The following is a 27,208-nucleotide window of genomic DNA, read 5'->3' on the forward strand; positions in this document are numbered from 1 at the left end:
TTGCAACCACCCTCTGGTGGAATGTCGCCCAACCGTCACCGCTTGCATCCTCTGACCTCACATGACGGAGAATCGGTGTAATCTTACCTAACCTAACCTAACCTAACCTAACCTGTCAAATATTTTGTTGGGACGAAGTGTTAACTAGTGGGCAGGTAGAGAGTTGGACCGTAGGCCACATCTGAGGGTTTCGGGCCGAAATGTTACTGGGCCGAAGTGTTACTTGGGCCGAAGTGTTACGACACGAAAACCTGGTCTTGTTAACATCGAACATCGACCTTTTGTTCAATATTTGCTAGCATAGTAGCCAAAACAATGGTATCTGGGTCTGGTAACGATATAGAATCGAACCAGGGACCTTCAGACCTGAAGGTGAGCACTATAACCACTTAGCAACCTAGACACTTGAATGAATGAAAAAGTATGTTTATTTCCACATTATGTACAGGAAACAAAATACATACTTTGAACACAAAATATACTATAAAAAAATTTATCAAGACTATAGAATAAAAAGAACTTTCTGCATTATATTAAGTATAGCCTACTAAGTCATATTAACCCGTCAAAACTTGCCCACGTTTTAATATGTAAGAAGAACACACATCTATATGAATTTCTATGGTAAATTTTTTTCTGCAAATATATTTATGAACGAAAATTACATTTCCCTCCACGAATCAACAGTTTCACAACCTGTCTTGTATCACGATTTTTCTGTAGCCTAAACTTTTATGACGTAATGTGTTAAAAGCAATTTTTATCGTTGATGCACACACTATGTATCACCGTGACGAAGGTGAACACAGAAAAGGCCCGGAACACCCATAATTCCCGGGGAACAACTTAAGTCGGCCTTGTAGTAGATTTACAACCGCAATTAAGATATCCTACACAGGGTGGATTAAACTAAAAGTCTTGTTAAGAACACAGAAATCCGTGGAAATTAGGCAATTTATTAGTCGGTCCTGTAGGGTGGAGGGGGTACAAATTGCAGATACATCATGGCGTCGTGTTGCATTCGTTAACATGCAAATTCTTCATTAAAGACGCCACCGTAAGCCCGACAAGGGAAGAACAACGCGACCGGAACAACCCCGATCTGTTTGTTCCGTTTGTTCCGCGTCTGCTAGATTTATAGTCTTGTTGCAACACTTCGTTTAACTTTGGGATTTGTGCTTGGCTTCTTTGCTGCAACGGCGATTCTATATGATTGTGTTAACGTATTTCTAATAGTCATTGTGGTCATTCTGTGCTTTGGGACTTGAGTGCAATAATATTCTATTTTATCAGCCTAATTTTAACATTAGTTCTCACAGTATGTTTTGTACAAAACACCGCACTGCTACTGCTGCACATGATCTGTGTTTCATACACGGGATACTGTATTATAAGTTTCATGGTCTGGAATCTGAACCCATTCTCAGGTAGACAATTTCATAAACATAACAAGATCTTCTGAAGACGGAATAAAACTCAAAATCCTGAATGGAAATATGTTCAACCTGGTTTAACCTATCCTCCTATCCTTATTAAAAATTACTACAATAATCCCTTGAATAAAACAAATACGAGGGGTCCCGTGTGCAGATTGCACAGTTTTAGGGCCCAAAACTTCTTTCAGATGCAAAATACATCCAGTGCAGTACTCATTTATCTTTTCAAGATTATGTTTGTTTGGAACAGTTATAAGGTTAATATACCTAATGATTTACTATACAAATTATTTTTTTATCTACAGGATAAAGAGTGGATTACTTACCTCAATCATATCACAGTAGTCACAAAATAGTCTCTATGTTCACAAACTATTTTGTATTTTGTTTACAGTCTGACTGTGGTTAAACATTTAACTGAAGGAACAGCTGTTATATTCAATTCACATTTAAACCGTTATGAAGAAAGTTGATCAGCATCACTGGATCTTTGAAAATGAACTCCAGAAATAAAATAAACTATAGGAAGGCGAAGCTCTAATAGAAATTATCATTCGCAGGTGCGCTGTACCATTAGTTTTAAAATTAAACCTCAATCGTAAAAATCGGTTAAGTTTGCTGGAAAAGGGATGTAACAGAAAAATCTTATACTGTATTAAGTATATAGATTAGATGATGTGTCTGTACTTCAAGCGTATGCTACATATCCTATAAAATTACACATATTTTAAACATTTCTAATATTTTACTAGAAGAGCTGGTTCCATTATTTTTGTTCTCAATAAAGCGTATATAATCAGTATTTAATTAGTACATTTGTATTAAAATTGTAACCAACTTTTCAACCAAGTTGTGAAAATACACATTATATTCTATTCTCTACCTTTTAACCAAGCACTAATTATACCTAACATACAATGTAAATTGTGGTACATAATTTTGGAGAATATGTTCGAACAATACATGTAGATGATGAGTATCAAGTTTCACATTTTACACTATCCATTGATTGTTAGTACGGTATTTTATCTCGGTTGGTATACGGTGTCAGCTGACCAAGATAGCTGTGACCCCTGACCTGAGTGAGACTGGACCACTGTATAAGCCACAGTTTAGATAGCCTTGCAACAATAACGTCTTTATACTACTACTGGTCTCATCTGCACTTGCAGATATCGTGGATTCATCATAATACCGTTTCACAACCATCATATTGTAATAATTCCTCTATTAAAATCACATCACGAAGAAAGCCGGTAGCACAGAACTACATAGGTAATATACAGTATTACACACATTTTATTAGTCGTTCTAGTTGCGTAGTTTACAAAAGATCCGTATATAGTTTACACCACATTATCTGACACTAAAATGAAGCGGTGTTCTTTTAAGATTATATTTTTTTAGTTATCGAAATTTGTATTTTTAATTAAGATTCAACCTGCGTCACTTTGTGACTTTAAAATCCGTGATATACGGTATTTGATGTATAGTAAGGTTGAAAACGATTATTTCTCATCATATCCCTATTATTTTCATTGCGTACCCGATCTCTTTGAGGCATCTTAGAAAAATTACAAACTAATGTAACATAGGTACTATGACAACACAAAACCTAACTTAAGTCATTTTCTTCTTAACATGAATAGTAATAAATAAATAAAAATACCTTTATTTAAAAAAAAAATTAACATTTAAAACAAATAACATTAAGTTACAATATTTTAATTGAATTCCTTAAAACATAGGTACTATGAAAATACAAAATGCTATCACAACATAGAATCCATAATATTCCAAAGTACCCATGAACTTTTGAGAAAACTACAAGTCACACCCCCATTATCCATATACTTAAAATGTTCGTCATGATGAGAAATCTTGCTCAAAACTATCCATTATTTCATAAATTGTCCGTTAAGGTCGTAATTCCTTTCTAAAGAGAACTTTCCATATATGTATACCTAATGTTAAAAATTCCTCAGCTGTACTTATATTGTAATGCCTACTCTTCCTTATGGTCTTTACCATCACATTAAATGTCAGTTATTTCTAACTTAATATTTTACATATGTTGATTTTATTATTGTTAAACAGTTCAGTTTTACATTGATCTCAGTAAACACTTGAATTCAATACAACTATTAATATCATTTACTTTATTGGTGACCCCTTATAAGACAACATGAACATTAATGAAGATTTGGTTACCCAAGAAATAGCCAACTTGTCTATAAAAGTTTCTCAATTCTGTAAACCTAACCCAAAAATTTGGTTCGTTCAAATTGAAGCTCGATTTCGAAGATGACGATTTGTCTCAGATCAAGCCAAGTTCGACACGGTGGTAAGTTCTGTTGACGCTGATTATCTCGAGTCTCTGAGATTGTCACGGATCCACCAGCAGAGAACAAATACATAGATATAAAAACTAAATTAATTTCCTTGTATGATGAATGTGACACAAAGAAAATACAAACCCTTCTGTCAGGTATGGAACTTGGGGACCAAAAACCCTCGCAGCTTCTGAGTAGAATGAGGTCACTGGCTCAGAATAAGGTGAGTGACGATTTTCTAAAAGCGCTTTAGTTGAAACAACTACCAATCAATGCTCAAACTACCGGAACTCTTTCAATATTTGATGAAAACTGATCTAAACAAGTGAGGGACTCATTCTAGGGGGAAGTGTTTAGTGTCTACTCTTCCTTCTGGTCTTTTCCATTATATTAATGTCAGTAGTTATTTCTAACTAAATACTTAACATACGTTGATTTTATTATAATTAATATTTGTTTTTGTAAACAGTCCAGTTTTACATTTATCTTAATAAAAACTTGAATTCAATATAACTATTGATTTTTTCATTTACTTTAATATGTTTGTTATTCTTTAAATTGAACCTTGTTGAAATCAGGTGTGATTATTTGTTTGTATTACTGTATTCTGTTTTGTTTATTTCAGTTTAACTTGACTTGACCAATCATTAATCAAGAGTTTTATTATACTTATGAAGTAAAATGGGGTGAAGCCCTTGGGTAACAGCTAGTCTAACGTAAGTAATTTTCTACTTAACATTTTATATAGATAAAATTACAACATTTTACTTCAATTCATTGAAACATCACCAACTACAGATAACCTCATTTTCTTATGGATGCAAACAAAATTGCATCATGGCAATTTTTTTGATGTAAACAAATGTAAACATGAAAATGTTCAGATGGTTGACAACAGAATTCAGCACAAACTATGAAAGCCTATAGGACGAAAGACTTTCACGGGATATCATTGAAACCCACAAAAGGCACATCTAAATAACAGCTGTAAATTGATACCCAATCTATATATATATATATATATATAATCCAATGTATGTTTGTTTGTATGTATGTTTGTTTGCCCTTTATGGACTCCGAAACCGCTCGACAGATTGTAATGAAACTTTCAGGCATTATTAAGCATTATTCAAGGATGGTTTGTGTGAAGTTTGGTGCAGATCCGTCAAAAGGGCTCCGCCCCAGTGGCTCTGGAGTTTCCCATGTTAACCTTATGAGTACTTATATTTAAATGGAATTAAAGAATCTTAACAGCTGGGTCAACTAAACAATTTGCTTCTGTGATGTTCAATAGAATTAAAAAGTTAATAGGTTTACCAACAGGTTGCAGCACTATTTTAATTTTTTTTAAATTTATGACAACAGCTAATTTGCAACCATAAGGTGAGTGAGCGTAGCGAACGAACTACAACCTGGAGGCGAGTTAGCGTAGCGATCGAGCTCCAACCTAAAGGTGAGTGAGCGTAGCGAACGAACTTCAACCAGGATATGATTGAGCCATGCGAACGAGCTCATCTTGAAAATGAACGAGCATTAACAGAAAACCACATTAGGACCGGACGACGTCTGTCGGGCCAGCTAGTATGCCTATAAAAATATATATTTAGGGGTCAATTTGCTACACACAAATATCCAACAAATTCTTTTAATAATATAGATTCTGTCAATACCCTTTTCCGTTACTTCAACTTTTGCACCACCAGAGAATTCTAGTGTCACTTTTCTCCCTTCATCAATTCGCCGGCAACCCTCAGTGAAATTATCACGTAATAAACATAGCTGAGGGCAGCAATAACCGTGGTCGTGCTGTAAACAGCTCATACGTCACAGCGAGATTAGTATGCGAGGAGAAGAGCGGAATAAGGGCTTGTAGGGCGCAGTATGTGCATATTGTAGCTATGAGACATTAGTATGCCGGTCTGGTGTGATATGCCGACGGCGCGGCGTCGAACAAGCCGAATCTCGTACCGTACTCTAGCAATCATGTAGTTCACAAACACTAGAAATTATTGGTTATATATTGAAATTGTCTATATAGATAAAATTAGAGTTTTGTCTGTACATTGCTCAGAATTATATATTGTTTAGTTATTTTTACGTTGTATACATTAAAGAAGCCGAAACAAGTCTATCTCAATTCCTGTCTGTCCGTCACGGCCCAGAAGGCATTTTACGTGACTTTCTCCTGAAAAAAGAAAGTATCGATCGGGATTCAAATAGCCTTTTTGTATTCACTGGATTTGCGAGAGTGTATTTAGCCATTAACATGTGGTCTCACTACTTTTTAAATAAAATAACGGACGTTCAATCCCCAATTTTGTGTGATTTTGTCAAGTTTTCTTCCAATGTTTACCTCATACGTCAGTTATAAAATACTAATCATCTGTTTGGTGAATACGACATCTATGAAATAACGAACAGCTGTTTGAATAAATATTATTTGTTTAGCTGTCACTGGATATGTTTACATTAAATGTTGTTTACAAATACTGCAACCATTTCCGATCAAGTTTTGTAAGAAAACCCAAAACCAAGTGAGATTAATAACGTCGTGTCTCACATAACGGATTCAATAAAACGTAAGTGCAATAATTTGTACTGTAACTGTAAATTAAATTAATTTTCTAGTCATCATTCAGGTCGTTAACCGAAGATTCTGTTTGTGTATCAAATTCAACTTGAGTTTTGATGACCGGGAACAATTCCCTGAAACAGTGTTGTATACGAAGTTTGCATGTCTGGAAAAATGCACACTACATATGCAAATCAACTCTTAATCTGATTATAAGAAGGTTTCATGGTTTCAACAGACTAAAAGATCCTGTCCGTAGAACACAAAGCTAGTCTTCTTTATATAACTAGAGGATATAGTGCTCGCTAACTAATCAGATCATGTGGTTCGATCCTGACTTTCGACAGTTTGAATATGATCACAGTTGTTCAGTTTATTGGGTATCGAATCAATAATCTCAATACCCATCCTTTAATCATTTCCCCCTACAAACTCACACTATTGTGCGTTAGTGTCGTATTATTCTAACCCAATCTAATCTCAGAAATTCAATCTTATATTTCGTTTATGACGTAAATATTGATGTGAAATTAGGTGCCGTATGTTAACATTGCAACTGTAATTTCTATTAGGTTAATAGAATATTGGAATAAGGAGATGGGTTACCTGCGTAAAGTCTCTTAAATGCGTAATTTAATTTGTACTCGGCATTATAAATGCATCTGCAATTACTTGTATTAAACATTGTAATAATGAATACATTGCATGAGTATGTACAATTATTCCAGTATGGCATTTAGGTATAATCCACATGAAAAATGCAGTTCGAAAATAAATTCAACGAGTTTACGTTAAAGAGTAATTATTCTGTATTCTTTTTTGTCTACACACACCGTATTAAACGTGCTGTTCGGTATTAGGCTGGAAAACTATTTTTTAAGTCAACTTTTTTGGAATTACCAAAACCAAAATAATGAATATAAATCTTAAAGACTGAACCAAAGACAACGGACACTTACTAATAGGCCTACTCATAGAAGTACAAGTAAATCTCTCAAAACCCACAAACAAATCAACGAAAACCGACAAGTCTAGGACCAATCGACCAAACCAGACTCGGGAAACATAAAAGGGTTATTACACCGGGGGCCCGAGGTTAATCTGGAAGCGGTTGTCTTTTTACGGCACCTTGCAGCGTGTACGGGTTAAATCATTACAAAAACAATTATACCAAGTTCGGTCAGCATTCCGACACGGCCGCCACTGTTAGCATGGACCTAAGGAAATGTTAGATGATGAAGTAACCTCGTTAGTAGACTCCGCCCAAGGAGGCGGGGCGAAGACTGGCCGCCATGTCGCTGGACATGCAACCATGTAAAGCAACCATGCAACCGGGCAACCGGCGCGGCGCCACAACCACGGCATGCTGTAGACGTGGGTGTACATGTGGTTGTGTCGTATGCTACAAGATCGGTTGTAGGAGTTCAGGTTGTTGATTGATATTATAATATATCAGGGAGAAGTTATAAAACAGAACAAAAACTATACCATTGACTATACACCTCTATTATACCTATTTCAGTCGGAATAAAAATTGTTGTAAATTTTGTTGGGCAGTTTTGTAGTAATTTTCGAAAATTGATGGCTTTTTAAGTTTTGAAATGATTATTTTGTAATTTTTTTTTCAAGGTGCAGGTTGGTTAAGTAAAACTTACATTTTGAAGTTTGCTCGAAAATTAATACGTAATGTTTTTGAAAACTTAAAACATTTATTTTCTTGTGATAATTTGAGATAGGGTACGTAAAAATAATAAAACATTCATATCAATTTGATATGTTTAAGGGTGCAAAAACTAAATTGAGCAGTTATGTTGTTTGCTATACATTTACTAGGGAAGTTTAGTTGATTTTGATTTATTATTGGTTCTGGGAGTACATTAAGCGAAAAGGATAAAAAATATCTTTTACTCTGATATAAGAATGGGTGTAACTTTGGACAGCGGGTTTTTACTTTGGTCAAAAATTGCTGCAATAGTTTTTGACCTATTATATGCTCCATGTTTAAGAAACAAAATGATCTATTAAAAAGTCAAATATCAGTTTTACTTGCATAAGCATGGGTGTACATTTTTTATAGGTGTGTAGTTTGCTTGAAATTTACCAAGGGCGTTCATATCATTAGAAGAATTTTGTTTTGCAACTAATTGTGGATAGAAGTTAGTAAAAATTATACAAATATTGATTTTATTCTGTATAAACAGGACTGTAAGTTTGGTTGGCTAGTTTTGTAGTTTATCGTGAGGTTTTCGTTTTTAAAATAATACAAGGGTTGTTTTTTATGGTAACGTTTAGTTATTGAAGAAGGTGCAAATAAGATTATTTCTGTGTTGGTATAAGCATGGAAGTTGCTGTGGTTAACTATTGTAGTTTGGTTCTACAATTGATTGATGTTTAGATTATACAAAACGTTTGCAGTTGTGTGTTTTTTACCCACTGTTTTTGTATTTAATAATCAATACAAGATTCTGTCATCTGCAGCAGTGACAATTGTACTGTAAATCGAATAGTAATGTGTACTTTTAGCTTAACATGCTCCCTCCCAGCCGTCACACTCCTGTATGTATGGAGGCTGTTTGAAGAGTTTGTTGAATGATAATCTGAAGTATTCTGTTTCTTTTAGTTTTTGGACCATAATAGATGATGAGTCAAAACTATACTATAGTTTGCAATATTGCAGTGCTGATTGAAAGGTACGTGTACTGTCTTACTATTGACTATACAAAGAATAGACCTCCCATGTAATGTACACATTTTAAGACAAGAAAATAGAAGAAGTTCAGAACCATCTCACGTATTTTTATTTCAAATCTTTACATTGCATGGGAAGTATATTCGGTGTTATAGTCAATGGAGTAAGTTCTAAGTGTAAGTTGTAGTTCTGTTGAACAATGTTCGGAAATTCACCAAACAGACCTTAAGTACAACTGCCACAATGTAACCATGATAGATGTATCGGAGAGTATATTTAATTATTACTGTTCATCGATATGGTAATGGCAATCCAAAATTAGACTATATTTCTGATGTGATTTAGTTGGTCAGCAGATTCTTTATCAAGCCAGCAATTGATGGGACTGAGTAAGACATTCCACAAGAGTATAAAATTGGCCAAATGGCGCTCATTCAAATAATTGTCAATGCCTGTGGTGCGCACATTCTGATGTTTTAATCTATTTATTAGTGATGAATTACAAATCTCTAATGTGTCATTTGGTTTTTTAAACAGTTGAAAAAATCAAACCCCAAATACCTAGTTGAACAAATATTAAAATATATCTAAATCTTAGTTTAGGGCTTACAGTCTAATACTATACTTTAAAAATAATATTCCAAATGTGTTACAAGTATATTCTTGTTTGAGCGCCAAATGGCGCTCATTCAAATAATTGTCAATGCCTGTGGTGCGCACATTCTGATGTTTTAATCTATTTATTAGTGATGAATTACAAATCTCTAATGTGTCATTTGGTTTTTTAAATAGTTGAAAAAAATCAAACCCCAAATACCTAGTTGAACAAATATTAAAATATTTCTAAATCTTAGTTTAGGGCTTACAGTCTAATAATATACTTTAAAAATAATATTCCAAATGTGTTACAAGTATATTCTTTTAAATGTTGTATTAGTAAGTATTGTTTAAATAACTTCATTGAAGGGAAAAAACTAATTTTACTTTTACAAAGGGGTTTTTATTACTTGAGATAATTTGATGCTATGTTTGTTTTAGGTTTTTTTCCATCGTGCTTGATTGAAACGAACGTTTCAAGGTTACGAACGTTATAAGGGTTAGTAGTCAAGTCATTTCCTATCCACTTGGCCTTTAAGGTAAGTGAACCTATAGATTTGAGTGGAGTTTAAACTACTAGGTTAAGTAGTCATCGTGCAACAACCATAGCAACTTTATGATTTTTATTTAATCAAGGACATTTTACGCCACTTTACCACGCCTTCACTTATCACAGTAATTACTTAATCATCAGCCACAATTTATTTTTCACAACTGTATTAATACATAGTTATGAACAGATAAATAATTACTCAATGTATAACGAGTTAACGAGCGGTAAATTCTTCCAATTTAAGCACGATTAAAACATATAAATGCTTTAAGTATCTTAAATAATGAAAAACGGAAAGGTTTTCGTGACTTTCACCGTATAATAGTGTCAAAAGTTAAACACAGCAAGTATAATATAGATATTTAAAAATATGTAACAAATGTGGATGTATAAATTGCTGAATCTTCATATACGTCCCAGGTTTTATATCGTTCGAAACACCAAACATCACACCGTAAACGTAAAAGGCAATGTTTCAATTGTACAACACAGACTCGTAGTAAAACGCGTCTGCAATCTTGTAGTAACCACACCAGCTGGCATAAGGGATTCAGATTGTTAGGAAAGTAGTATAATTAAAAGCATAAAGTAACAAATGTCGCGCATAAAAGCTTCAACAGCTGTCGCGCCTATTACAGGCTCTATTCAATGCAACTGCACACAATTAAACGTACTTTAATAATCCACCCTATAACAACGTCGACAACGTAGTTATCACACGTGTAGTTTTACGACTCCTCCCTTTCCCTGACAAAATAAAGCAGATAAAATTGTTAAACGATAAAACGCACGAGTTTATGACTTCAGACGAACGGTTTACAGATTTGACAGCTGCGATGAAAGTTTGATTGCTGTCGACAGCAGTGTATTGTGTATACATTGTTAGGTCAACTTTATTTTAGTGTATACATATCGCATGTATTTTCCATGCGGCTAGTACAATAGTAGAGATTGTTGCCCGAGATGATTCAAATCGTAAAACACCCATTGGTACAATATACTGGAAATAAAAAAAAATCATACAACAGCAATCCTGCAGACTTAGCGAATTTCCATCTACCTGGCTGGATTTCTACTAAGATGTTCCTTAAAAATTGAGTGGGTACTTAGGTTTACTGCTACAGGGAAGGTATTCAGGTGTGTGTGTGTGTTTTTTTATTAAAATGTTGAAAGATTAGTATGGAGTAAACAAAGTTCACAAATTTGATTAAAATATATAGATAAACAAGCCGCAAGTACGACAGTTTATTTATTATCCATAAGAATAACATGGCATTTTTAAATTTACAATAGTTTCAAATAATTCCGTAACCATTAGGCATACAAAAACGCTTTGATAAACAAAATTATTTATTTTTTAAGCTCTAGAAAATGGTTTGAAAAGAAATTATGAAATTTTGTGTTTTTAGGGTCAACATAGGAAAAATCAATTTTTTCACCATAAAACCCCCAATAAACCCCCAATAAACCCCCGTTCCCATAGTCCGATTATGCTGGTTCACTCGTTCTAATAAACAATAGGTTTACACTTTTGTACCAAATTTCATCAAAATCGGATAATTTGTCAAATCGAAAAAGTAAATCGACCGCGGGCCTAGGTCTTACCACGAGACCTCCGGTATTAGCTTATTCCCTATATGGGACATTCACTAGAAAGAAAAATAAAAATAAAATCCCAAATAAAACAGTACTCACATCGCAGCATACCTGCAGACTAAGCGAATTTCAATTTGCCTGAACGGATTTCCACTAAATATTTCTTTTTAACATGTTTGATTTATTCTTTTTTTTATTTCCCTACAATATGAACATTTTTTGGTTTAAGCTCTTAAAAATGATTGCGAAAGCATTTACAAAATGTTATGTTTTAAAGGTCAAAAGTGGGGGAAAATCTTTTTACTTTATTAAATAAGGCTCTGTTTCTATAGTCCGATCATGCTGGTTCACAAATCGTGAGAATAGACAAAGGTTTACACGTTTCTACAGAATTTATTCAAAATCGGATGATTTTGCTGGAATTGTCGTACTAAAGGATACACTCACACAAATGCAGAACAACAAAATTAACAATTAAATCAGTCCCAGGTCTAGGTATGAATATATATAAATTTTACCGAATGGTGTTTTTGGTGTCTGAAAACATAAAATAAACTTAAACATTTACTTATTTTCGCAGATAAAACATATTTCCAATCCGCTATCGTGGGATGTTTTGATCCCCGCGTGTTAACAGCGTCCCCGCGGGCGAACTTGAGTCGCAAACAAGGTGTCTTTGTTACAAAAGACGCATTGATCCACCATTACACACACAATGGGGGGCGGCGGCGGCTTCCGAGGAAAAATCCAAAATTGGAATAATTAGAAGGGTTAAACAATGGAGCCGGCGGCGTACCCGTGTTGCGCGTGTCCCACAATGCGAAACATCCCCTTGCGCTTCTTGACAGAATTTTCATTTGAAACTGACGCGGCTGTGGCGTATTATTAAAAGTTGGAGTAAGCACCCCCCACCCCTACCCTTCCCCAACGGGACTGTTTGACACTCGGCAAGTAACATTCACAATTTCCCCTGACGACATATTGCATCCACGCCGCTTCTACAACACTTTCAATTCCTTCTTTCGCCCGAGACCGTGTATCTTTACACTTTGTTTGCAAACTAGTTTATATTCTGCTCCCCCTCGTTCCGCCTGACAATCATATGCTTCTTTGTTTACTTCTGTATGCCGAGCCTCAAACTTTGCCAAAACTGTTACGCTTTGTTTAACTTTATGTCTTTGTTTCGTATTGTTTGACTTGCGATGTCGACACTGCATAATGTATATTTTTGTACCAGGATGGTTTTAATCTTCGCCGAACACACGTTTGGTGTGATGTGGTGATCACTGGCATGTGACAAAATATTTTAACGGATCTTATTTCATAAAATACTGTACTATTGTTGTACACAATGCCAATAGTGCATTGAAACAATATAGCCAAAATATTTATGACTGTTGACTGTTGACTATTGACTATTGTTGTATGAAAGCCTAGCTATATTGCAGAGACGACCATTAGTAAGCATTAAATTGACCTAAAAACGTCAAAATCCACTACCAACTCAGATATAAAAAAATGAAATTCAGCAACACCGATCAATAAATTGCAAAACATTGAAGTAAGCTAGTTTTAGTATTGTTTTGCAGTAATGTTGAGTTACCGAAAAACTATAAACACACATTACTATAACTATTAGGGAAATTTGTACTTTAAATCAGGGTAAAATCCCTGATGGTCATCAGGGTATGAAACCCTGATTACCATCGCCCAAACTATGTCCTTTTAACTCCAACCCTCTTAAAACTCGATTTCGACTAATATTATTTTTCTATTCCATATAACTTCCCAAAAATACTTAAACTCACGCAAATCTGACAAACTCGAGCATCCAAATATCCTGGTGATGTTGCGGCGATCGTCACATTCCGTCGCGGTAATCGCGGACGACGCTTGGACAGAATCTGTCGTTAGATCGGTTCATAGGAACGCAGGTCGGGGTCAACCGCGCAGACATGTGTTAGTCCTGGCTTTGATTGTCTTGGCTGTCTGCCGACACTCATTCACTGGCTTTATTTAAACCACACTCTGATTTAGTGGCGAGAATTAGAAAATTAAACAACTTGGTGAAGGATTTCTTAGGTGGAAATTAATTCGTAAAAAGTAACTATAAGGTATTACCTAAAAACCTCTTGGTTTATGAATTGTGTAAGCGTTTCAAGTATTGTGTACTTGAACTAGAGTAAAATACATAGATTAGACTAACCGTAGTATTTTTCTTTTATCATGGTCTCTGGTTCGATTCCACGCGAGATCGTTACTGGACCAATGTGCCATTTGTCATTGAACCATTAATTAATTGATGATGTTATGTAACGAAAAACCTGCACTATATAGTAACAAGGCTAGGGTTTGAACGTTCCCTTACGCAAAACATTTAAAGTGCCAATGTCTTAGAAAATTACCAAAAATAAACCATTGCCTTTGAACACCACAAAACTAAAGCTTGTTTCTTTGTGTGTTTCGTGTTGGGGTTTGATGTTCGCGTATGCTAATGCAGCTAATGTAAACTAAATGTTGTTTTTATATTTAGCGTGGATTGTCCGATTTGTGTTCTAATTTTTGGTTACGATACCGGTACCCATATGACAAGCAATATCCTATAAGAAAAATCTAAGTAAAAAATACAAGAGGACCACCACCATACGAGATACCTCCATTTAAAGGCTATCGATGGTTAAATTTAAAACTGTTTCGTATATTACGAGTATGTTTATATATATATGAACCAGCAAAATCGTAACACATCCTTCATCACCTTTATCAAGAAATCAAAGTTATACTCATTTCACACATATAATAAACTATGGTCTTTGGTTTTCTCAAACGTCAATAAAGTAGACCATACGAAGTACAATAGACTTCTTATATTTTGCAACCACAGTTTCAATTTAAACGTAGACTAATTGCACACCGACTGGATGTAGTGCGGTGGTCGTATGTATTTGTAATGGCAGCCCAGTTGAAGTATGCTATTGACATAATGTGAACACGGGTACAAGTGTACACTGCTGTTTACACGTTCCAATGACGCAAATGACCCAACGACCAAATCACCACTAATAGTCACTCTATTGCCGTTATGTGATCTGCTGCCGGACATGAATAACCTGTTTCAGGACAAAAAACACTTGAACTTGCCAAAATAATCTAAAATCACAGGTTGTAAGCTTTTTAGATTTAATTTATTCTTTGCCATTCAGTTTGCATTGAAGAAGTTAGTATATTGCCTAAACGAGGGCTTGCTTAACTTGTATGAATAATTTGTATCATAACTGAAAACTCCTCTTTCTCCATCCTGTAATTTGACACTAAATATTTTCCAAAATAAAACCCTAAATATTATAAAATCTAGACATTATTTTTTTAAATTTCCATGGGAATAAAATTATTCAATACATTCCATTTTCAGAGGATAATGTTGGTGAATTAAATACACCAAGCTTGTTCTGTTAAACATTTTAAACAATTTTTTGTACAATTCAAAAAAATATGTTGTTATAAAAGTTAAAGCACACAAATTATAGCTCCAAAATTAAAATATTTATCTAATTTTTGGCAAAGCCTGGACAACCTGGTAAGGGAAATGGTTTGTCCATCTGTGGTAACTGAAAAATTAACTATTCTATAGTTAGTTGTTCCATAGACTATTATGTGTGGATATAAAGTCAATGCTTACATCGCACTTAAAATTTATTTCATTATGACGAGGTATTATATTTAACGTTAATTTGTATTATTAGTGACAGAATTAACGGTTTTACAGTTGATAAGATTGTCTTTCTATATTGGACTTCCATTGAAAATTTCCAAATAGAGTGTAGAAATGTCTGTAAGCGAACTTATACTGTATAAAGAACAACGTACACAACTAATTTGGACAAGAATGTTAAATATTGCACTAAAAATGTTATACTTTTATTTCCACTTATAGGCTTACATAATGCCACATAAAATTCATTTCTAAAACTCTAATATTACCAAAAATTGTTCTTATATACAAACTATTTTTAAGGGACACTTTTTTTAAATATTCAAAATTAACATCAGCTACCTTGAAGAAACATACTATGCTCTGATAACTCCGCTCAATTTTTTGGACGCCTCTAAGGACGCCAACTGCAGTAGTAGCTTATTCAACACAATACTATCATCAAAATAAACCTTATTTTATTCATTAAATAACTCATATGCTTTATATGCTGTAATGTATATTTCATCCTTTAAAACAAAATACTCTAAATAAAAACATACAAGTTGCTATACCCGTGCTTTGCAACGAGAAGAAAATGTGACCTAGAGAGCCATTAAAGTGGTGCTGATGTGTGTTTTAAAATACAGCAACTCTATAATTTAGTTTGAAAATATAAACTGATTTAAAAGCGTAAACCTACTTACTTTCAACCCCCTATTTTTGATGTTAATAGAATAGATCCCTAAGAATATGACCACATACCTTAGTGTAGCAATAGCATCAATTGCTTCATATTGATGCTTCATGAATAACATGTTTTACCATAATTCTTCAATTTTAGTCAAGCCTCTTGACATGTAGCTTACTCTTAAATTAAAACGTGAAACTTTGAGCAATACTTTACAAAACGTTTACAACCTCACTTTAAAACCAAACATAACCCTCCTCAATCTACTACATAGCTCACAACACAAACATCTTTTTCGAGTAAATAAACAAACACCAGTTCATTGTACTGACCAGCTGTTTCATTAACTAAATTAAATGAAATCATTTAAACATTGAAAGCATGCCAGGCGTAGCCCTTTGGAAATCAGCCTGCGGGGCAGAGCCCTTAGGAAATTCGTCCATATCAATACTTTTCGGCAAATCTACACACTCTAAGCTTCATTTTGATGTGCCATATGCCTATATTTGTATTTGGTAAATGACGTTAACCGTTTACATAAAATTCGATTGTATCACTTTAATAATATAACAAGCTGCTATACCCGTGCGTTGCAACGGGAAGAAAATGTGACCCAGAGAACTATTAAAGTGGTGCTGATGTGTGTTTCAAAATACAACAACTCTATGATTTAGTATGAAAATATAAACTGATTTAATAAAAGTGTAAACCTACTTACTTTCAAACCCCTACTTTTAATGTTAATGGATCCAAAAGAATATGACAACATACCTTAGTGTAGCAATAACATCGATTGCTTCATATTTATGTTTCATGAATGACATGTTTTTTTACCATAATTCTTCAATTTTAGTCAAGCCTCTTTACATGAAGATTACTATATAGATTACAAAATGAAACTTTGAGCAATACTTTACAAAACGTATACAACCTTTCTTCAAAACCAAACATAACCCTCCTCAATCTACATGAAGCGCCACAAACGTCTTTTTCGAGTAAATAAACAAACACCAGTTCATTGTACTGATCAGCTGTTTCATTAACTAAACTAAATTAAATCATATAAACTTTAGAAGCATGCCAGGCGTAGCCCTTTGGAAATCAGCCTGTGGGGCAGAGCCCTTAGGAAATTCATCCATATATCAATACTTTTCGGCAAATCTACAAACTCTAAGCTTCCTTTTTATGTGCCATATGCTTATATTTTTATTTGGTAAATGGCCTTAACCATTTACATAAAATTTGATTGTATCACTTTAATAATATAATAGATAATAGATTAGTTATATTATAGATATGGGTATTTGGCCGAAGGTATTAGAAAGCAAGGGGGTTAGAAAACAAGGGAGTTAGTAAACAAGAAAATGTTCTTATTTGTAACAAATTTAGACATTTGGTACCAAATCAGATGTTACTGTATCGATTGAATATTATAATCAAAGTAAATAGGCAACCAGGAAACATGGAATTACAACGAATCCACTTAAACTTCTCACACTTAATTATATAACATCAAAAAATAAAATAAAATATAAAACTTAAAAACCTAAGTAAGTACTTGCACCTGTAACACTGAGCACGCTCTGGATGTAAATCACGCTTACCAACAGAACTCACGCAAATAACACAGATTACCTGGTGGGTTTAGGGAGTGATCTATGGCCGGAGAGTTGGCAACGGTCTGCACTCAGAGAATAAACTATCGCTCCCAATTTGAGCAGAATTAACAGCTTGTATTTGTGCGATAAACGTTCGACAAGCCCATTGTTTCAAGTGCTGAGTGGGTGATGATGTATGGCGCTTGGCGTTTGCCGTTCGGCGCTTCAGAATACAGGAATTTGACGTGTATTTCGACAAATTTGATGAGGGGTTTTAATGCTTTCGTGATTATTTACCAATGAAATGTGATGAAAATGGCTATAAATACTGGTTTTGTAGTTTTAGCTGGCTTCTGGCCTCAAGACCAGGGTTTCAGTTTCGTTAATTACAAAAACACCAATTATAAAAAAAATGTGTATATTTTTTATAGACCCCTACATGATTCATTATTTGATATTATACAGTCACAAAATTATTAATATGGAATTAAAATGGTGGTTTATTGATTTTTAGTTTTACTATGGTACAGTATTACGAAGACTTGGGCTCAAAATAAATCAATCAATCACAAAAAAGTCTAAATATGAAAATATATATAAATTGTAATCACACCTTGGCTATAAGGCTGTCTATAGTTATAGTTACCCTTTATCTGGAAAGTATACTTTGTTGGAAAATAATTGTGTTGAAAATGACTGCCTCTAGATGATTATTTAATTCATCAGATGTTTTATTTGTTTACATTTTGGAATCGTGTTTTTCTTTTGGTTTTGATTGTTAGAGTTGGTCTTGAATAGTTATCTATATATATAAAATCCAATGTACGTTTGTTTGTATGTATGTATGTTTGTTTGTTTGTTTGTCCTTTATGGACTCCGAAACCGCTCGACAGATTGTAATGAAACTTTCAGGCATTATTAAGCATTATTCAAGGGTTGTTTGTGTGAAGTTTGGTGCAGATCCGTCAAAAGGGCTCCGCCCCAGTGGCTCTGGAGTTTCCCATGTTAACCTTATGAGTATTCATATTTAAATGGTAGAATCTTAACAGCTGGTTCAACTAAACAATTTGATTCTGTGATGTTCAATAGCATTAAAAAGTTAATAGGTTTAGCAACAGGGTGCAGAACTATATTTTTTTTAACTTTATGACAACAGCTAATTTGCAACCAAAAGGTGAGTGAGCGTAGCGAACGAACTTCAACCTTGAGGCGAGTTAGCGTAGCGAACGAGCTAACCTGAAAGCAAGTGAGCGCAGCGAACGAGCTCCAACCTAAAGGTGAGTGAGCGTAGCGAACGAACTTCAACCAGGACGTGATTGAGCCATGCGAACGAGCTCATCTTGAAAATGAACGAGCATTTGACATAAAACCACATTAGGACAGGACAACGTCTGTCTGGCGAGCTAGTTTCTGAATAAAATTGAAGTCTTTTTTTGTACTATGTTTTCATGAGTTTATTTTAAAAGTATATTCCTTTTAGAAGAGTCGGTTTTAACAAATGGAGAAGCATGCACGAGGAAAGAAGTACTGGGGTTTAAAGGGTGATACTGTACATCCATTTATTACCGTATTCTTAAAATAGGTCAAATATTGATCGGTAGGTCATCTTCGTTTCTTAGTTACGATTAAGATTCATTAAAATATCTGGAAGATGTGATAATACCATGGACTGGTGTGGGAATGCAAGAATGAGTCTACTTACGTTTGATTTTAAATACTGGAACATAAAAAAAAAAATATTAATTATAAACATTTAACTAAACACCACCCCTGACTTGACCGTTAGCCAACACTTCTATACCACGTTTTAGCCTATTTTACGTTCACAACATATTTTCCACTACAGCACCTTCCTTGACGCCCCTATATCTCAGAAGCCGTTTTCTCGACAAAAACTCTAAAAGTTGTACCCGATGCGGGCGTGTCACTTGCCATGTAATTAACCATGTTAACCACAACAACACAACTGTCAATACCTCATTATCCCCGCTGTGCCCCTATAAGACAAGCATGCAAATGTTCCCAGTTACAGGTTACAGGTTTTAGATTCCAATTTTGTCTAGTGTTTATAATGAGTGTATTTGCACGATAGTTTACAATAGTCTGTTATATGCTGGTAGAGCCAATGTTGGAGAATCCATGTTGAACATAAAAATCCAAAGTCTTGAAATTTGAAGGAAGGTTTGGATTGGATTAATGTTTGCAAAAGTTGAACTCATCATTTCAAATTAATTGTATTCTATATGAGTAAACTGCTCTTACTGACTAAGATATCAACTGGGTCTATCGTCCGAATTTTTACATCAAAAGGCTTAAATTATCCATGATAGCTCGATCCAGTATTATACCATCCAAAAACGTTATAACATAGACAACAAGAATTAAATATATACCGTCAGCTGTGCTACCGTTACCATAGGTTCTAGCGCACACCACTGGGAGCACCGAGTAGTTACGTAGCGTCTTTGACTAGTCAATGGTAGCGCGCGTAGCGCGTACGCCGTAACTACATGCCCTCCCAGCGATGTGCGCCAGAACCTATGGTAACGGTAGCACAGCTGAAGGTCTAGGCCTATATTTAATTATTTTTGTCTATGGTTATACTTAAGTAATCCAACCACCGACGCCAGTTTAATTTATAATTTATACAACCACTAAGTTACCCAACCATACATTGGATATGTTTTGTTACCTTTTCAGTACATTCTAAACTGTATGTACATGAACTATAAAATAAAGCCGTCCCATTAAAATACTTAAAAACATGTATACGCTGCTAGGTAGGCGTATGTGAGCAAAAACATAATAAATATAGCATTAAGTTTTTCGAAAAAACCATTACTAGATTGAAATATCAAGTAATACTTCATTTTTCATCCCCGTCATAAACTATTTGCTAATTGTTCTTTTACGTTATTCACCTCACATCGTTATCAGTCATTATACTTAACTTACAGCGTTTATATTTAATGCCGATGAAAGTGAGGAATTAAAAATTAAACCCTACATACCAGCCTATGATGGATTGTGTCGTGTGGTCAATGAGAGAAATTCTCCGAGTATTGGATGTACGATAATATTAGCCACATAATTGCACGATTTCAGAATGTCGTTATTGTAGAGTGTTAAGGCAGTAAGGTTTGTTTATTTATTACGTCAAATATAAAAAATAGCTTTACCTACGACCGTTTTTTAAACAAGCCGTTTCAGTCCAGTTCTTAGAATTGAAGAGATTCACTTAACAGCATTGTTTACTTAACAACACGGGTAACGGACCAATGAGACTTAAGGATTGAGAGAAAAGAAGTAACATTGTAATGCTTCGAAACTCAAATAATCAGCTGTTAATACCAATTAATTTGTTAATGATCGGAGCAATTAGTGTTTGGTACAATGAGTCACATCACTGACAGTGGCAATAAGAGGTTATAAACGAAAACATAATCTCTCTTAGAAGTTATGAGTAGTGATTGTTAGTAATTAAAAAACAGTCAAAGGTAGAGTAGTGTACGTAACTGTCGTAACGGCACTATATTTACGGGATTGTACTACTATTGTTTTATATTCGCATATTATATTCAATGATCTAATCCAAATGTATAGCGCAAAATATTCTTTGAAACATTTCTTTTGTATTACTTTTAAAAGAATACTTCAATGATTGCAGGAGCACATTCCTTATTTAGGCTATTATTACGATTCCAAATCACCGTCACCATATACTGGTCTGTGTCTTGGTATTCGAAACCACTGAACTGCCGTTGCTGTACATGCACAACAATGTTGATTGTTGTAATAATATACAGTATACATATAGGCGGTCTGGCTCAAACCACCAATGTTCTGAATGAATCCAAAAGTACAAAAGAGAACAATTGGGCCACACATCGCCAAAGACATATTTTAATTCACTGTGATCTGTGACATCACAACCATTATTCAATTAGACTGTATAACTGCCTAGACGGGAATATGTGTTTATTAGTCTAAGTAGTAAACTTTTGAGATATATATAGAATTACGCTCACTTTTTGAGCAACATAACATTCTCGTTGATCTATGAGTATCTGTAGGAGTAGGTGTAAAATTTGTTTTTGCCGGACGCCCGGAAACGTTTTTCACATTACTTCAGGGTATAACTATAGGTTGCGGCTTAACGACTTCGATAAAATCCATTGGTGATTTGGCGGATTTGAACCCAGGACCTGAGGAAACGAAGTCCCACGCTCTACTACTTGACTAACTCGCTCCCCCATTCGTGTAAAATGTGATAGCCTACACAAAACTTAATGTTCAATCTCCTAACAGACTGTTTGTAAATTAACATATGATTGAATTTATATTTGTAAAAACACAAACAAAAACAGTAGGTATTGTATTTTTTAAAGTTTTACAAGCAAGTCATAAGTTAAATAAAGTTTCATTTTTTATATGATTTCATGCAGTTTTTAATACAAACAATGTTGGACACTCGACATTGTACATTTTGGTCCTTCACCCCGCGATAAGACCACGACCTTAAGGTAAATTTAAATTACTTACAAACTTTGCAATATTTATTCAGTTGTACATTTATTCAAGTTTTATTGAACATTAACAAGCCATGCCAAAGCAAGATCAGTTACAACAATTAGTGAAAGCTAGAAGTAATATTAAGGCTAAACTTACAAGATGTAAAAACTTTTTTGATAAATGTTTAGGAAGTCAGCATGTAAAAGAATTACAACTTAGGCTACAAAAGGTAGAAGGAAGTTGGGTAGATTTGAAAATGTGCAATCTAAGATTGAAGATATTGATTCAGATTCAGAATTGAATCATGAAGCTGAAAGGGATGAGTTTGAACAGCAATATTATGTGCTTTGTGCAGAAATAGCTAACTTTATTGAACAACACACGTGTCCACCACCACAAAATGACGTAGTTGTTAATCACAATTCTAATTCAAATAACAGTACACAGTCCTCAGACTCGTCCATTTCAGTTCGACTACCAACCATAAATCTACCAAGCTTTTCTGGGAAGTTTGATGAATGGATGCCCTTCTTTGATTCCTTTTCAGCATTAATTGACAAAAATGAAAGTTTAAATGATGTCCAAAAGTTGCATTACCTAAAAGCTGCACTCACTGGTGATGCAGCTAATGTAATAAAGAACTTAGAGCTATTAGCTTCTAACTACAACGTAGCTTTAAGCTTACTTAAAGATCAGTTCCAAAACATTAGGCTTATCGTACAGCAACATGTAAGATCACTCTTTGAGCTTTCTCTCGTACAAAGGGACAACCCAACAAGCTTAAGGCACCTACTAAATAGCACTCTAACTCACATCAGGGCTTTAGAAGGGTTACAGATAAAGATTAATGAAAATGATCCATTCATTGTCCATCTCATTACTACAAAGCTTGACACATCCACACATAAGGAGTGGGAACTTTCAACCCTACCAAATGAACTTCCTACTTTAAAGGAACTTACAGACTTTTTACAAAAAAGATGTCAAATGTTAGAAAACGTCAACCACAGCATTGTTCACACTAACTCAACGTCATTTCAACTCCATAACAAACCTGCCCATCCAAGACAACACTTGGCTCATCCTCATAAATCAAACACGAAAACATATGTTTCTGTCAAAGAATCCATCTGCCTCATATGCGATGGAAACCATCCTGTGTATCAATGCAGCGAACTTATTAAGGCTTCTCATGAAGAACGATTAAGCAAATTGACAGCAGCAAAACTCTGTTTTAATTGCTTAAAACCGGGCCATCGCGTAGAACATTGCAATTCTAGAGGATGTAAGCATTGTAATAAGAAACACAACACTGCACTTCATTACAACACATCAGACCCAAGGCTTAAATCATTACAACCAAAGAAAACTGCTACATTTAACAACAAGCAGGGAAGTAGTGATGACGCATTAAATACCAGTACTACTACAACAAGTCTAAGTACTAATTTCCAAGGTGGAGAGGTTTTATTATCTACAGCATTGGTGGATGTTATAAGTCCGAGTGGAATTAAATACACGTGCAGGGCATTCTTAGACAATGGCAGCCAATCTAACTTCATGACAGAAAATCTCTGCCAAAGGTTAAAACTAAAGAAAGAAAATTCAAATGTATTAGTAACAGGTATTAACGAAGGAACAACTAAAACTACAAACAAGGTACAAGCAACATTTCAGTCAAGAAATTCTAATTACAAAGCAACTGCAACATTTTTGGTTCTTCCTAAAATAACAGGGTTACTTCCAACACACACTGTTAATACAAGTCAATGGGATATCCCTGGAATTATCACTTTGGCAGATCCCACATTCTGCAAACCATCTAAAGTTGATATTTTGTTAGGACAAGAGTTTTTCTTTGATCTTTTGGAAGATGGAAGGATAAAGAATCAAAATTCACCAGTACTTCAGAACACAAAGCTCGGCTGGATAGTTGGAGGCAAAGTACACCATCAAAAGTCATCAACTGAAACGTCTTGTCATCTAACTACACTGGAAAGCCTTGATAAGAATATTCAAGCATTCTGGAAAATTGAAGAAGAACCTATAAAAAAGGCGACAATGACATCAGAAAATAAACTATGTGAAGAAATGTATGACAATTCAGTTCAAAGAGGCGATGATGGGCGCTACACTGTCAAAATGCCTCTGAAGCAAGATCCAAGTTCCTTAGGAGATTCCAAAGAATTAGCAATCAAACGATTTTATCAAGTTGAAAGACGATTAAAAAATAACAGTGAACTGCAAAAACAATACAAATCCTTCATGCATGAATATGAGGAACTTGGACACATGGAAAAGGTTACTGCAAATGAAACTGACAAACCAGTGTATTATTTATCCCACCATCCAGTTATTAAGGAAGCCAGTTCAACAACTAAATTAAGAGTAGTTTTCGATGCTTCAGCAAAAACTACAACAGGGATATCTCTGAATGACTCGCTTATGGTTGGTCCGACTCTTCAAGATGATTTATTTTCTATCCTATTGAGATTCAGGATTCACACTTACGTTCTGACAGCAGACATAGAGAAGATGTATCGACAAATCTGGATCCATCCAAGTCAACGAGACATGCTAAGAATCCTTTGGAGAGAAGACAACTCAAAACCTGTCCTCATTTACAGGCTCAATACAGTTACGTATGGAACAGCATGTGCTCCTTACTTAGCAATCAAAACTATTCAACAATTGGCTCAAGATGAAAGATCACAATATCCACAAGCTTCCAATGTAGTGATGAAAGACTTTTATGTGGATGATGTATTGACAGGAACAGACGACATTAATGAAGCAAGGGTATTAAGAGATCAACTGGTCGGTATGTTAAAGTGTGGTGGCTTCAATTTGCGAAAGTTTAACAGCAACAGTAACGCACTTTTAGCAGAGCTTCCAGATGATATTGTGGAAAGAAAAGCACATAAACTTCCCAACTCTAATGATAGCACAATCAAGACCTTAGGCATTTTTTGGGATGCAGAATCTGACAAAATAAAGTACAAGTACATGTTATCAACAGACAATAAGGCAGCTTCTACAAGTGTAACAAAGCGAACTGTGCTCTCAGACATAGCAAAACTGTTTGATCCTTTAGGAATCATTTCTCCAATTATAATAAATGCTAAAATACTCATGCAAGACCTGTGGAAACAAAATATGAAATGGGACGATGTACTCCCAGAACAATTACACAAGAGATTGCTACAATTCAAACAGGATTTAACTTTGCTCAGCAATTTTAATGTATCAAGATGTGTAAGAATGATCCAAACAGAGGGAACTTTTGAACTTCATGGTTTTTCAGATGCTTCTGAAAAGGCATATGGAGCAGCAATTTACTTGAGACACGAACTAAGCGATGGAACTGCTAAAACTACTCTTCTCTGTTCAAAATCTCGTGTAACACCACTGAAAACACAGTCACTTCCAAGATTGGAATTATGGGGAGCTCTACTCCTAACTGAGTTAATGTCAAATGTCAAAACCGCTCTTATCAACAAACATATTGAAAGGGTTACATACTGGACGGACTCTACAATTGTTTTATCCTGGTTAAATGCAGAAGCAGCATGCTGGAAAACATTCATTGCAAATCGTATTGCAAAGATCCAGGATCTAAGTGATTATAAAGATTGGAGACATGTGCCAAGTCAAGACAACCCCGCAGATCTCGTATCCAGAGGTTTAACAGTCGACGAAATCATAAGATCTGATTTGTGGAATTCAGGGCCATATTGGTTATCGTTAGAACCTTGCAACTGGCCAATTACTTCCATTCAACTGACATTCCAGAAAGAAGAAAGTCCACAGTTTCTGCTGCAATAGTTCGATCAAATGAAAAACAAACAGATAATGACTATATACTGAAGAAGTTTTCCAAGTTACAGAAACTGATTCGTGTCACCGCATATTGTTTGAGATTTATAAAAAATTGTAAAACTCAAGATTCAAAGATTGCAGGACCTCTAACACACGATGAATTAAACCACAGTCTTAAGCATTGGATAAAACATGAACAGAAACGTTTCTTTCCTCAAGAACTACAATCATTGTCAAAATCAAAACAAATTCACAAGAAAAGCAAACTAATAACACTTCATCCATTTAAGGATGATGAAGGAATCATTCGAGTAGGCGGTCGACTAGCCAACGCAAAGTTAGATCAAAGTCAAAAACACCAAATTGTATTGCCTGCTAAATCCTATTTCACTCATTTAATAATTGAAAATGAACATATTCGCAATCTCCATGTGGGTCCTCAAACACTTCTATACATCATAAGACAACAATATTGGCCACTAAATGCCAAGAACATTATAAGGAAAATCATCCATAAGTGCATACCATGTTTTAAAACAAAGCCGAAATGCACACAACCTGAAATGGGAAACTTACCTGCACATCGAACGAATCCATCACAGCCTTTTGAGATTACAGGAGTTGATTATTGCGGACCGATATATTTACGGTCAAACCGCCTTCGAAAGTTTTCATTAATTAAGGGCTACATTGCAGTCTTTGTTTGCTTTACCACAAAGGCTATTCATTTGGAATTAGTATCCAACTTAACAACTGACGGCTTTTTAGCAGCATTCAAGCGCTTTACATCTCGAAGAGGCTTATGTAACCACATATATTCCGATAACGGAACAAACTTTGTTGGAGCCAATAACGAAATAAAGGAACTTTACTCCCTTCTTAAAAGTAATGATCATCAAGAACAAATCATAAATGCTACATCTTTTCAAGGCATCAAATGGCATTTCTCGCCTCCAAATTCACCCCATTTTGGAGGGCTTTGGGAATCCGCAGTTAAGTCCGTAAAGCAGCATTTAAGGAAGGTTGTGGGAAACGCCAATCTCAAATTTGAAGACATGTATACTGTGATTACAATGATAGAGGCGTGCCTGAATTCAAGACCTATAACTCCTCTGTCATAT

General features: G+C 34.8%; 1 protein-coding gene across 1 annotated transcript; it reads left to right on the forward strand.

Annotated features, from left to right (window-relative positions):
- The first annotated feature begins 315 nt into the window (after positions 1-315).
- On the forward strand, positions 316-26,093 carry LOC128995581 (uncharacterized). The gene is made up of 3 exons (XM_054420598.1): positions 316-372; positions 7,598-7,715; positions 24,112-26,093. Exons 1-3 carry the CDS (start codon positions 316-318, stop codon positions 26,091-26,093), a joined length of 2,157 nt encoding a protein of 718 aa, XP_054276573.1.
- Positions 26,094-27,208: the final 1,115 nt, after the last annotated feature.

The sequence above is a fragment of the Macrosteles quadrilineatus genome, unplaced genomic scaffold (assembly GCF_028750875.1).
Source record: "Macrosteles quadrilineatus isolate MER2022 unplaced genomic scaffold, UCM_ALF_1.0 Scaffold_5__1_contigs__length_97177068, whole genome shotgun sequence".
Lineage (NCBI taxonomy): Eukaryota > Metazoa > Arthropoda > Insecta > Hemiptera > Cicadellidae > Macrosteles > Macrosteles quadrilineatus.